General features: G+C 39.9%; 1 protein-coding gene across 22 annotated transcripts in view; it reads right to left on the bottom strand.

Moving 5' to 3' along the window:
• MPDZ (multiple PDZ domain crumbs cell polarity complex component) overlaps positions 1-12,707 on the bottom strand; it is a 145,638-nt gene that overhangs the window by 31,321 nt on the left and 101,610 nt on the right. For 13 of the 22 annotated variants that reach the window (XM_032768668.2, XM_032768669.2, XM_032768666.2 and 10 more), the window contains 5 exons: positions 12,612-12,707; positions 11,831-12,008; positions 7,861-7,971; positions 7,232-7,315; positions 4,154-4,246 (listed from right to left, as the gene is read on the bottom strand). In XM_032768668.2, coding sequence (XP_032624559.1) covers positions 4,154-4,246; positions 7,232-7,315; positions 7,861-7,971; positions 11,831-12,008; positions 12,612-12,707 — 562 coding nt within the window. The remainder of the gene's footprint in view (positions 1-4,153; positions 4,247-7,231; positions 7,316-7,860; positions 7,972-11,830; positions 12,009-12,611) is intronic. The other 9 variants (XM_032768670.2, XM_032768672.2, XM_032768679.2 and 6 more) reach the window with 6 other exon arrangements.

Raw genomic sequence — 12,707 nt, 5'->3', positions numbered from 1 at the left:
ACAGTACAATTTTAGATAACTGAAATTAGCAGGTACTCTACGGACTTCTTCCAGCTTTTACCTTCCTCACTTCAGCTTTAAGATTCTGATTCTAGTGGGAAGTGAGAGAATAACATCTCCGATGGCGTTGCTAGGAGGTCAAAAATTTTAATACATCTTCTTCAAAGCCAACATGAGAATTCTACTAGGCCTCCCCACCCTGAGGGATTTCAAAGATAGGAATCCATCGGTGCCTGTAGGGGGTGGTTACCCCGCTCCTGCCCTGAAGGGCTTAAAACAGTCCTGGGAGAGGGCTGTGGCAGGGGAAAAGCTAGGCTGATTGGGAAAGCAGCCACAGCTGTAGCCAGTGCAATCAGGGCCCAGCTGGCCCTTATAAGAAGGCGGTGGGCCAGGAGATACTCTCTCTCTCTCTCGCCTTTTGAGAGGGAAGGACCTGGCTGCCTGGGAAGCTGAGGAAGGTACCTAGGGTGCAGCAGTGCTGGGGAAGGACAGAGGGAGCTGGGGAGCTCCAGCCTAGCAGAGCCCCAGGCTGCAGGCTGAGTTGAGGGCCCACAAAAAGGGTACTAGGGCTGCAGAGGGGCAGCCCAGGAAAAGGCAGAGGCAGTTGGTCCAACCCCCTTTTGCCCATGATGAGTGGTTTACAGACTGCCATCTGCCCCCAGTGAGCAGGGGCTAAATAGAGACTGGCAGTAGCCACTCAGGCAAGGTGGGGATTGGGGGATCCCCTGGGAGAGACTCAGAGTGAGGGGGTTCTGTTGTGGGCACAGCCCCTGGGCAAAGGGCACCGGAGCCTGGGAAGGACACAGGGCCAATGGCAGGCAAGACAACGGCCCATAGAGGGCACTCCAGGCTGGAAAGAGCTAATTCCCTGGACGACCAGCAGCCGGTGAGTCGTCACCCCACCACAGTGCCACACTCAGATAACATCCTTTCAGATGAAAAGACTAAAAATCTATTAACTTATTCTTATGAAGATCTGGGAAAATGCCAATTGTCCAGAGGAAACAAACTATCTTCTTTCTCTCCCCCTCCAAACATGTAAAGAAAATGTTAATGTCTCATATGAGCCCCTAAATTCCTCTGTTGCTTGTATGAGCTTCTTTCTCCTCTCATTCTAGGAGCTTTTCAAAGAATGAAATAATATGAAGGAGGCTGAATATGTGTTAACTCAAAATATCATTGGGGTCCAAAATGGTATCTGTTTAAATGCCTTCACATTAGATACCACACACTTAAAACAAGCCAGATGCTGACAGAATGGTGCAAAAAACTCAGTCTTACACAAGCGAGTACTGCTATACACAACCTTCCCTTGGCACTTGGAGCTTTAAGTAAATGTGAGGCATCTGAATTGTTTTGAACCTATTGTGCAAAAGCATCTGAGAGTTCAAAGCAACCTGCTGAAATTCCTAAATGCCAGCTGGGATGATGTAGGGCAGGGGTAAGCAACCTATAGCACATGTGCCAAAGGTGGCATGTGAGCTGATTTTCAGTGGCACTCACACTGCCCAGGTCCTGGCCACCGGTCCGGGGGACTTTGCATTTAATTTAATTTTAAATGAAGCTTCTTAAAAACATTTTAAAAACCTTATTTACTTTACACATAACAATAGTTTAGTTATATATTATAGACTTATAGAAAGAGACCTTCCAAAACTGTTAAAATATATTATTGGCACGCAAAACCTTAAATTGGAGTGAATAAATGAAGACTCGGCACATCACTTCTGAAAGGCTGCTGACCCCTGATGTAGGGTATTAGATCAGTCTTTATGAAAACTGAGATACTTACTATAATCTAAATTGTGGGAGCACTCTTTGAAAAACTCAAACACCGATGTGCACAGGGAAGGTGATGTTTCATAAACCACACTTATTGCAAAACAGTTCCTAAACTTCAGAATCGGTGTCGGGTCGCAGCAAAAGCACACATTAGCATTCATGCTGTACTTTTAAGCTTAAAATGCATACTCCTAATTGAAAAAAGTAAGTAGCAGAATGTTACCTCAAGGTGAGGGTAGAGGAGTTCCAGAAACTCAGTAAGCACTTCCTATATATTCACTGGAGCCCATATAACCTTAAATTAATGCAGGTGTCTGTGTCTGTGTGTGTGTGGGTGGGGGGGCAGGGTGTACACAAAGATTAGGGAAGGACATGAACCAACTGATTCATGTAGTTTACAATTACTAACTCAAAGTAATGCATCATTTTAGTCTTGTTCTTTGTGAGCAATGGAAGTGCCTAAAATGTTTCAGTACTGAAGACAATGATTAAGACAACAATAAGATGGTTTGCTATCCAATAGCTCCGGAAGGATGGGTGTACCTCTGTATGTAAGAATCAATTTCAGTGAATTTATCATAAAAAGAAAGCACAAAGTGCCATATATTGATGAACAAGGAACGTTTCCTTATGTCTCGCTATATGTACATGTATAAATTCTGTTTTAATTTGAAGTAAATGCTGATATGAAAGCAGATAAGAGCTTGAAGTCTTCTCTGCAAGCAGAGTAAAACAAAGTCCTAACAACAATTAAAAATGTACAGGACCAAATTGTGTCTTCCAAAGTCATTGGAAGGTATGCATGCATCTCTGAGGACAGAATCTGGCCCTTTTATTTACACACAAGACCTTTGTTCTCTGAATTGGGCCCTATACAAAAGGTAAAAAATATTTTGACTCATGACATACTGAAATGCAAACATCTGACAACACATGGAGCTTTTTGGCTACACATGTGGCTCTAGTCACAACAAAGCATGTATTTATAATGGCAGTGAATGGACAGCAGTATCACTTTCAATGTTGCAGACCGATTTGGAAGGAAGATCGGTACTTTCCGAAATTACCACATGCCACGTACAAACAGGCATAAACAAAACACAGCACAAAAAGGATGTGTGACACAATCACAAGTTACTGTAACTTTCACATGGAGACAAACCTTAAATGGTGTGGGGGCAAAAGGGTTAGTTGGGGAACAATGGAAGTCAACCCTAACAGGATTCTGCACATCCTACAGTAACAGAAAACAGCAATCCATATATTACAGTACCTTTGACAATATGTAGCATTAGCAATGTGAACTAATGTATACATACTTTTAAATGACAGGTGTATTTTGTAAACTGCAGTAAATTCACACATTTTATTTTAAAATAGACAAAACTGCTTACATGACCTAATTAACTCCTGATTCAGCAAGGTATCTTACTGAATCAGGGCCTTCATAATTTTCTTCACAAAAATCTGGCAGAAAAAGCAAAAAGATGCCACAGGAGTAGGGTTCAGATGGGGGTGGCAGATGGTTTTGACTTTTCTAATATTTGCAAGAACGTAAGTTTTTGCATGTAATTATGTGCAATGTGATTTTTTTTTGTAACAACTGCTTATTTAGAAATTATAAGCAATTACCTCTGTTACACTTCTATTCTCCTTACTTCAGAACTATTAAGTGTGGGCACAGATTTCAAAAACATACATATGCAGTTATACAGCCAGTCCATGCTCTTTATACATTTTGAGATTGTTATGAGATTAAGAGAAAAATACAAAAACTGAGGAAGCACAGATTTATAGCTGAATTCATTCCCCAGATGCATGAGGAGCTATAAGTGACTGTGCAAAATCAGAGCTGTGTGCATGTACATGCAAATAGGATTTCGTCTTTAATCTGGGATGCGTTAGAGGTCTCGTCTCTCCCTTCACATGCATAACTTGCATTAGCACCAATCATGAAGAGAAGAATCTAACTTTTCTAGATTTCCAAAAAAGGTGTCACCATCTTACAATGTGAGGTACTGATACATTGTTCACGGCAAAAATAAAGTAGGAAACCCCTAACCACACACATGCAGAGAAAGGATCGATATACCTCTGCCCTTGAGAAAAGCCATTTCAATATTAGGCTGAGGTTTTCAAAACTACCAAACTCCTCTAGGGAAAATATCAGTCTTAGACCTTATGATTACGTAGCTGGCATTTGCACAATACTTCTACATGTTCTTACTTATCATGGAGAACTTCTATCCTCACCAGCACAGTATTTTACTCAAATGTGGTAAAAACACAAACAGAGAAGGACACACAAGTGACGCAGAAGCACATAAATAACATTCGGTGAACCAATAAAGACAATCAGATGTCATCCAACCTTGTTAGTGTTGAACTGAGGAGAATCAGCAAATGGATTAGTGCTGCTGATGGTAGCAGGCCCATAGAAAAGGTTGTGCTGCTTGAAAGGCAGCTAAAAAGAAAACAAAAGGAACTAAACAACAAAGCAGGTAGGTTTAAAATAAAACCTTGTGGCTTATAGAATAGACCACATGGTTTCTTCTGTTAAACAAACAATGCCCATTTCACATGCTATGCTAAAAGACATCAGTAGGCGAAGGCAGGCAAGGCTGTACATTTCATTCACTCAATACACATTGGTGACATTAAATGATGGGTAGAAGAACAGTCTACCAGTTTTATCCTTCCCTTATGTTATGGCCCTCTTCCCTCATTCTATAGGAAGTATGAAGCTAGTATTTCCTTTCCGCTATTACTTATAGTGAGGATTTCTAAAGGCACAAACAGCACTCAGGCACCCAACTCCCACTGAAAGCCAACAGGAACTAGGCACATAAGTGCCATCTGTACCTCCAGAAATCTCCCCCTATAGTCTTTTGATCCAATCCTCATGGTCCTTACTTAGATAAATGGCAGCTTTTTTGCTAAATAAGGAATTCAGAATTGGTATACATAGCATAAAAGCACATTCATACACATACTTAGTGTCTTAAAATTTCATGAGTGAGAAGATGAAAAATTTGCCTTCTTTCATTATTATCTGATGATAGCCAAATGCTTCAATGGATCTATATTAGAATGTCACTAATTCGCATTTATGACCTGGATACAAATTCTGCAAATCAGGAAAAGAACAAACATAAGAACAATTTGTGGAAAAGGTAGTGCAAAATTTAGTTTGTGCTTTTATTTTGACAAGTAAACAACAGCATACTATAAATGGGCAGCAGGATATTTTGCAGAAGTAATTAAGTTTTAGTAATACAGGATCTTATTATAGCATATTGTTATTAAATATATGCAGCTAAGTGAGAGGGACCACTTTTTTAGTAACTTTTATTGGGTTTATGGCTTAACAAAATAAGAATTAGCTGACTTTTCCTGATACAATACTAGTTACTTTCCTCTTCTCACTTATCATCAACATTTTTAACCTTTGTTTTATGCCACTGATGCAGTTCTTGTACTGTATTGCAGGACCAGAACTGTTTTGAAACAAACATGCTCACTTAAAAGAAAGAGGCAACCACTCTGATGTTCTATAGTAGATAGGAGTGTCCTAAATTCATGCAAATAAATTCTACAAGGGAACTGGCTGCTATGTTGGCCAAAATTCTTTGAAGCTATGAGCCTAACACTGTTGGAAAACAGGCAGCACAGTGCTTAGAAAGGAATGCCTCTTGTACCACACAGTTACATAATCAAGACATGCTTAAGTAGTGGGTAAAAGGAAAAGTGCAAACTTTAGCACTGATAAAGAAAAAATGATAAAAAACAGCAGGAGAATTTTCAGGGGGAAAATATATATCAAAAATCACTATTTTCTGGGCCTGTCTGCACAGTGGAATAATGAACCTTATGAGGTGTGACTTATAGAACCTGCTGGTGCACACTAAAGGTTCCCTACCCCCTCTGATGCACTAACGGTGTGTACTGCTGCTCTATACAGAAAAGCCCTTCATCTGTTGTGTAAAGAAATCTCTGAACCAGCTAAAACATTTGCTATTAAAAAAAAAAAATCACAAAATTAGAAAATTCAATATTCATATTCAGGCATCAGTTTACCAAATAAAATTGATCTAATTTGCCAATGTAACATTTCTTGGATCTACAGTATTTTACTGTTTGAAAGGCAGAGCGATGTTAAGACAAGGCATCCATTGTGACAACGCCACTCAAACCTGACAGAGAACATTTTCCCTATAAGAAGAATTTCTGTTTACACATGCAATGTCTTCTGAGTAGTATTTGTGAAATTTATGTTCCTATGTAACAATCAATCAGATTTGCCACCTGCATTAAGAGTTTAACTATCTTGATGGAGTGTTACATAAATAAAATTAGCATAACACATATTTTGTGCATAAATAATTAAGCTCCAGTATTAACACAGAAAATCAATCCCAACCATTCATATTTGTGCCTCGGATATTTCTGACATAATGATTTGTCAACTAAAAGATACTGGCTGCCCTGACTTCTATCCCATGCCACTGTGTTGAAGTTATTGGGGCAGTGCAAAGAATAAATCAGGATGCTGTTTAGAGAATTACCTTCCATTTCATGTAATCTAAAAAAAGACTGTTGTCAACAATACCATTGTGCAAGAAAGCACACATCTACATAGCACAACAGAAGGAACCATTATCATAAAAAGTATTTAGTTACTTGAGCAAACAAAGCATTCAAAAAATGCATAAGGGTGAAGCCCTGCAATGTGGCTGGAGATACACTCATCTCAATCGGTAATTCTTACTTAAAAATAACCAGAGCAGAGTCATTATGCATCACAGATGTGGCCCACAACTGCTTGCATGGAGAACTACTAAATTTGTTTCCAGCAGACAACACAGCCCATTCATATTATCTGGGCCACACTCTAATCTCTGCGTACAGTATCTTGATGAAAAAATCTGACTCTCTTGAAACAGTCATTTTTAGTAGATGTGTTGTCGCACCATATTAAAGATTGTTATTGTCTGCATGCAGCTAGCTGTCTGGATGAGTACACATGAACAAAGACTGGAAATTCCCTCATAGGTTCTTACTATATGTACAGATCTAAGTTCCAAAACATTAAGATAGTAAAAAGTGTTGTTTTAAAAATATCACAAAGCATGTGTACAATGAAAAGCACGTGCAGTGCCTTGCTTTACATACAAAAGTATGGATATTTTAATAAACAGTCTATTTTAAAATACAGTAAAGCTAGTTAGGGGGTAGAGAAACAACAAGGAAAATTGTAATTTTAAAAATTCCTGAAGTAACACTCACATATACACAAAATGTCATCTGTGAAGTAAAAGCATCACTCTCATCCTAAACATTCATTAAACAACATCAATCTTGCCCATATCATAGCAAATGCACAATCCTCATTTTAGCAGCCTGAGTATCAATAGCCAACATTCAGGAAAGCTATTCCATGCAACGTTACCTGAGATGACTGATGATAAAATGGGTTAGTAGGTTTCTGCCCACTGAGAGCAGAGGTTGATGAAGAGCTATTGAGAGATTCTGGCTGGGAAACAAAAGTTATGAGACAACTAGTAAATAAACATGCAGATTACATAGAATCTACAATGAGGAAGTTTAGTTTCAGGTTATGCAAACTACTATTTTAAAACTTATTAGCTTGTGTTTGCATTGTCCATGCAGCTTAATGAAGGAAAAATTCTCTTTGTGTACTTCTAGGTCCTTTCATTAATGCTCACTTAATATAACAACAATTGTTGCCATATATTTTGTATGCACTTAGACACAATATCAAACTCTAAGACTGTTTTTAGATAGGCTCCTTCCCTTCTCCTCAACAAACAATTTTGGAGGCTTTTCAAAATACTTTGAAGTGAGCATACTGTAGGTAAATTCCAATTCCAAATCAATTTAATTCTAAATGGAAACGATATTAAAAAAAAAATCAAACCTTTGTTCCTATAATGATCTGTTTGAGATGGAACCTGTAGGATTACATATCTCTCTCTCACCCCAAAAATAATATGCAGCTTGGACATTTATTTAAATGATCACTATTTATTGTCTCTTTTTCACATTTAAGATGCTTACCCTTGATCTGTTTATAATGCTCTGTACCATAAAGACTACAGGGTTGCCTGCCCTCCGTATGGCTTCCACAGCTTGTTCATGGCTTGCGTCTCTGAGGTCAATTCCATCCACCTGAAAATTGGAAGGCCTCAGCTTAACATTACACAAAGCTTAAAGTATAATGAAGCAAATTCTACGATTTCGATTTTGGATCCTCTATTACAGCCTGAGCCAAAGGCTTCTACACTCAGCAGAACGGTCGCTGTTGACCTCAACATATGTTGAATCAGGTCCTTAGGCTTCAACAATGTACAGACTGGATTTTCAAAAGGGATCTAAGAGCTTATCTACATGGCACAGCAATGTGAACGCTAAAATGTATCAACATGCTACGCACTAACTGGTCCACGTAGACCCTGCTGGTGCGCACTAAAAGTTCCATAGTGCATATTAACTTAATAAGGGTGTGTCCACACTGGCAAGTTTCTGAGCAACAAGTTATACCACTTTTATTAAAGCGCTGGAATTAATAAACCACTGTTGCGTGTCCACACTGTGCTCCTTGTGATGGTGGAGTGCATCCACATTAGCAGCTCTTGCAACAGCGAAGAGAGCAGTGCACTGTGGTAGCTATCCCACTGTGCAACTGGCCGCAGGGTGCTTTGGGAAGGGTTTGCAATGCCTCATGGGGCAGGCACAGAGTCACATGATGCAGGTTTCCCAATCCCATTGTTCCATGGGCATTCTACCACATTGCCAGCTGCTTTTCAGCGCTCTGCACAGCAATCTCTCTCTCTCTCTCTCTCTCTCTCTCTCACAAGCCTGCCTCTGTGTTCAACGGCAGGAGCATTCCATATTAATGGTTTGTTTTGTGTCCCAGAGCAGATCAGCACAGCATGCAATGGCTGGTAGAAACTGGAGCTTTGAAAGGGAAGGGGCGCATGTGTCCAGGGCAGCCGAGTTCAAAACAACGAACAGAGCAGCCACTTGAGAGATTATGGGACACTTCTGGAAGCCAATTGATTGATTTCTGTGCTGTAGTGTCTTTACACTGCCAATACAGTGCTGGAATCTCTGCGCTTTAAGACTTATGACTTTGTCAAGGTGGGTTTTTTTGCAATGCTGCAACTGAGGAGCTTCTGGGCACTAAGTGGCTTGACAGTGTGTACACCTCGGGAATTACACCGCAGAAAGATGCTTTACTGCGCAGTAACTTGCCAGTGTAGACAAGGCCTTTGTGTTGCTACATTAGACAAGTCCAAAAGGACACAGACACCCACTTTTAACTCTGTGACTTTTGGTGCCTATCTCCCTCAGGCTCTTTTGAAATCCCAGCCATATAATTCAGGCTTTCAATATTCTAAAGGATTTTAAAATAGGCTGTTAATCTGCTTGATTCAAGTTCCATGTCGATATTTTGTCCCAAAAGCCACAGTTTTAGACTATGTAATAATATGAAAGCAATGACAGAGTTTGCCAACAACAGCTTCAAGTGATTTATGGCTCAGAATCAGCGCTGTTTAAACCTACCTCACTGAGCCAATGTGAGGTTTAATTACATGATACTTACAAAGCACTTGAAGATCCCTGGTGGAGGAGGAGCATTATGTAAGTGCAAAGTATTTTTTTTTAATGTTAGATAATTTTTCCTTGTTACATTCCCCCGCCCCCCCGAAACTAGTTTTAGTTCAGAGTTGAACAATTTTCTTCCTCCCTAAACAAAGTATTTACAAAGGATGGCTAAGAACAATTTTCTTTGAGATGTAACATACTCTCTCTTTCGCTCTCTGTATAACATGTACTGATGTGTTTATTAAAAAAAAGTATCCAAGGAAAATCCATGTTATGGTGAGGTTAGCATTAGAAAAGCATATTCATAATGACTACGATAATAGCTAAAAGCCAACATACAAGGGTTATTTGTTAGTAGTACTTGCATAAGAAGCCATATAGTGAGAGTTACTTCTGCCTCTTTAATTTCATAGCTTATCTGAGACTTAACCATCCAATGTAAAATAAAGAAGAGAAGGAAAACAATTTAAGATAGCAGATTCTAAATCTATTAGGAAAAAGACAGTATTGTTATAACTCTATCACTTCCAATGACAGAAACAGTGGCAGCTGCTAACTAGAGAGCAGAACCAGGTTATGTTACAGTATGAGAAAGAGAAACTATATGTACACGTCCAGACATACATGGTCACACGAACACACACTGTATCTATGGTCAACTAGTTAACATGTGTATTCCCCCCTATACACTTCTGCACGTTTCATTTTCTGGGACAGTCCATATGCTCATTAAACCCAATTACTCATTTTTATTGACCATTAATGACATTTCTAGCCATTCTGTGAAGTAAAAGCAGTTCTCATCCTTGTTATTGACCAATGTCTTCATATATCAGAGACAGACCAAAACATTTAGGCCAACGCCAGGCATTTCTGAATACAAGACTATTTGTGCTATTATATAAAACCAACACCTAATAGAGCTCTGCACTGGTGTTTAGATAGGAGGTCATCTGAGTGCCTAGATGAAGCTGTATCTTTTTATTATGTAAGTGCGTATTTATACAATATGTTATAAATGGGTCCTTCCCAGACCAAATTCTACCTTCATACCTGTTGGCCAATGGAAGCTCTGAAGACTTCTCTGGTTGCTCATTGTAGAAGCTATTCTGACGCCCTGCATCTATGTCCTATACTTTGTCCTGGGTAGCAGTAGCAGCCATATCATTCCAGTTGTAACATTACCCACCTAGAATCATGCTACACCAGAGGCAGAATCACAGTCTCTGCCATGTGGGTTGCCATGAACGTAGTGAATGGCAGCCAGGGTCCAGGGAATTCTAGACATCATAAAGAATAGTCCATTTCCTGACAACCTAAGATATGGGGTGGGGTATTAACTGACAGCTAGCTGAAGAACAGTTTGGCTGCCAACTTTGCTCCAAAGCTGAACCAGGGTGGGGTGAAGGTGCAAGTGACATCCCTGCAGAGATGGCAAAAAGGGGATCAGTGATCAGGAGAAAGAAGTCTCCCCTTAACCTAGCTGCAGGAGTGGAAAAGTTTCTCTATGTGCCCCACAAATTTGGCTCTATCCACCTCTCTATCAGCAGCTAAGCAGAGCTCTATGTACTCCTACCCAGACGTGGAGCATAAGTGAAGATGAAAGACAGGATCTAGATAGGCACTAACATGCAGGTAAGTGGGACACCTATTTGCAATTCTCCTTCTTTCTATGGCCATCTCTTTAACTACCCTATGCGGCTGCATGAAACATGGTAATCCTCCTCTTGAATGAGCTGTTCTAAAGGACAGTATCCAGGACCTTGTGCATCCCCGTGTTACTCTGAAGACTCTGTACATTTGAGGCTTTATGTAAGCCTGAGGCCCTTTGCATGTAAAACACACACGATAGGACTATGATTATAAGGCAGTAACTACATTCGGTATATCACATGGTAAAAAAAAGGACTACCAGTAGTGCTGACAGGGGACGATTAGCTCAGTGGTTTTAGCATTGGCCTGCTAAACCCAGGGCTGTGAGTTCAATCCTTGAGGGGGCCACTTAGGGATCTGGGGCAAAAATCAGTACTTGGTCCTGTTAGTGAAGGCAGGGGGCTGGACTCGATGACCTTTCAAGGTTCCTTCCAGTTCTAGGAGATTGGTATATCTCCAATTATTATATAGTAATGGAGATATTGGAGAGGTGCAATAAGCATACTGCTACCTACATTCCTTTGTGGTGCTGGAGGTTTTATATTCAGAAATATTTAAATAAAAAACGTGATTGACAACTGTACGCCACGTAGGCCTTGTGTTTGTAGGCACAAAATCTAATTGCTGGCCTTGTACAATGATGACTGATGAGAAAAAAAAATCATGATCTCTTCGCCATAACAAAATTATGTCCCCAAGCAGACATTTGCAAGGTTGATGTATATACATGGGAAAAATTAAAGCATATTATAAGTTTGCATGGTACCTCCACTATTCTATCTCCAGTTTTTAAGGTTCCATTTTTGCCAGCGGGGCTGTCTTCCAGAATGTGTTTAATAAAGATTCCCCTCATCACTTCACCGTTGCTCAGCCGACTCCCCATCCCTCGTCCACCAACGATGCTGATTCCCAATGACTTGCTAGGTTCTCTCCAAAGCTCAACCCTACCATGACAAAAAAACAAAAAGGAATGCACTGTATTTACATCACAGCTTCTCGTCTACAAATTCCAAAGGCCTGTCATTTGTACAATTCTATGGAACGTATCCGAGAAAAATTCTTTCTTAGATGTTTTCATGCCTTTCTATGACAGTGGGCTGGGAATGACCAACAAGTCGATTTAGTGTTTAACCTTTGTCTACTGCCCTCCATTTATTTTGGGCTTCTAGCTAACCCTCTTATCTTCTATGTGAGCTACAGCAAGAGTAACATATACTTATAATTGTAAGGATACCTCCAAGAGCTTGGATACCATCCCACTCATTTATGTAAAGAGTTAATTTTGTAGTTCCCTGGCTTAGGCTGATCAGTGCAAATTAAATTTAAACTAATCTTCCCAGGCACTCAGCACACAAGTTGGATCACAGGGATTTAGGCTGACGGCAGTAAAAATAAATATGCTCTATTTGTGCAATGCACAGATATAACACAACACTTTTGATTGCTTCCTTATTTACTTTACAGTATAGAAAGGATCCACTGTAGTTCTAATTTCAACACACCAGCGTTTATGAGAGAGTGTCATTCAACTGGGAATCCATACTCACCGTCTGGGCTGGTTCCAGTGACTATAAGCTGCATTCTGAAGTTCACTTTCTTCTCCCTCCCCCTCTTCACGTTCAGGCAGTTCTGGAATTTCTCTG

This window comes from Chelonoidis abingdonii, chromosome 6 (assembly GCF_003597395.2).
Source record: "Chelonoidis abingdonii isolate Lonesome George chromosome 6, CheloAbing_2.0, whole genome shotgun sequence".
Taxonomy (NCBI): domain Eukaryota; kingdom Metazoa; phylum Chordata; order Testudines; family Testudinidae; genus Chelonoidis; species Chelonoidis abingdonii.
This window is presented reverse-complemented; position numbering and strand designations above follow the sequence as displayed.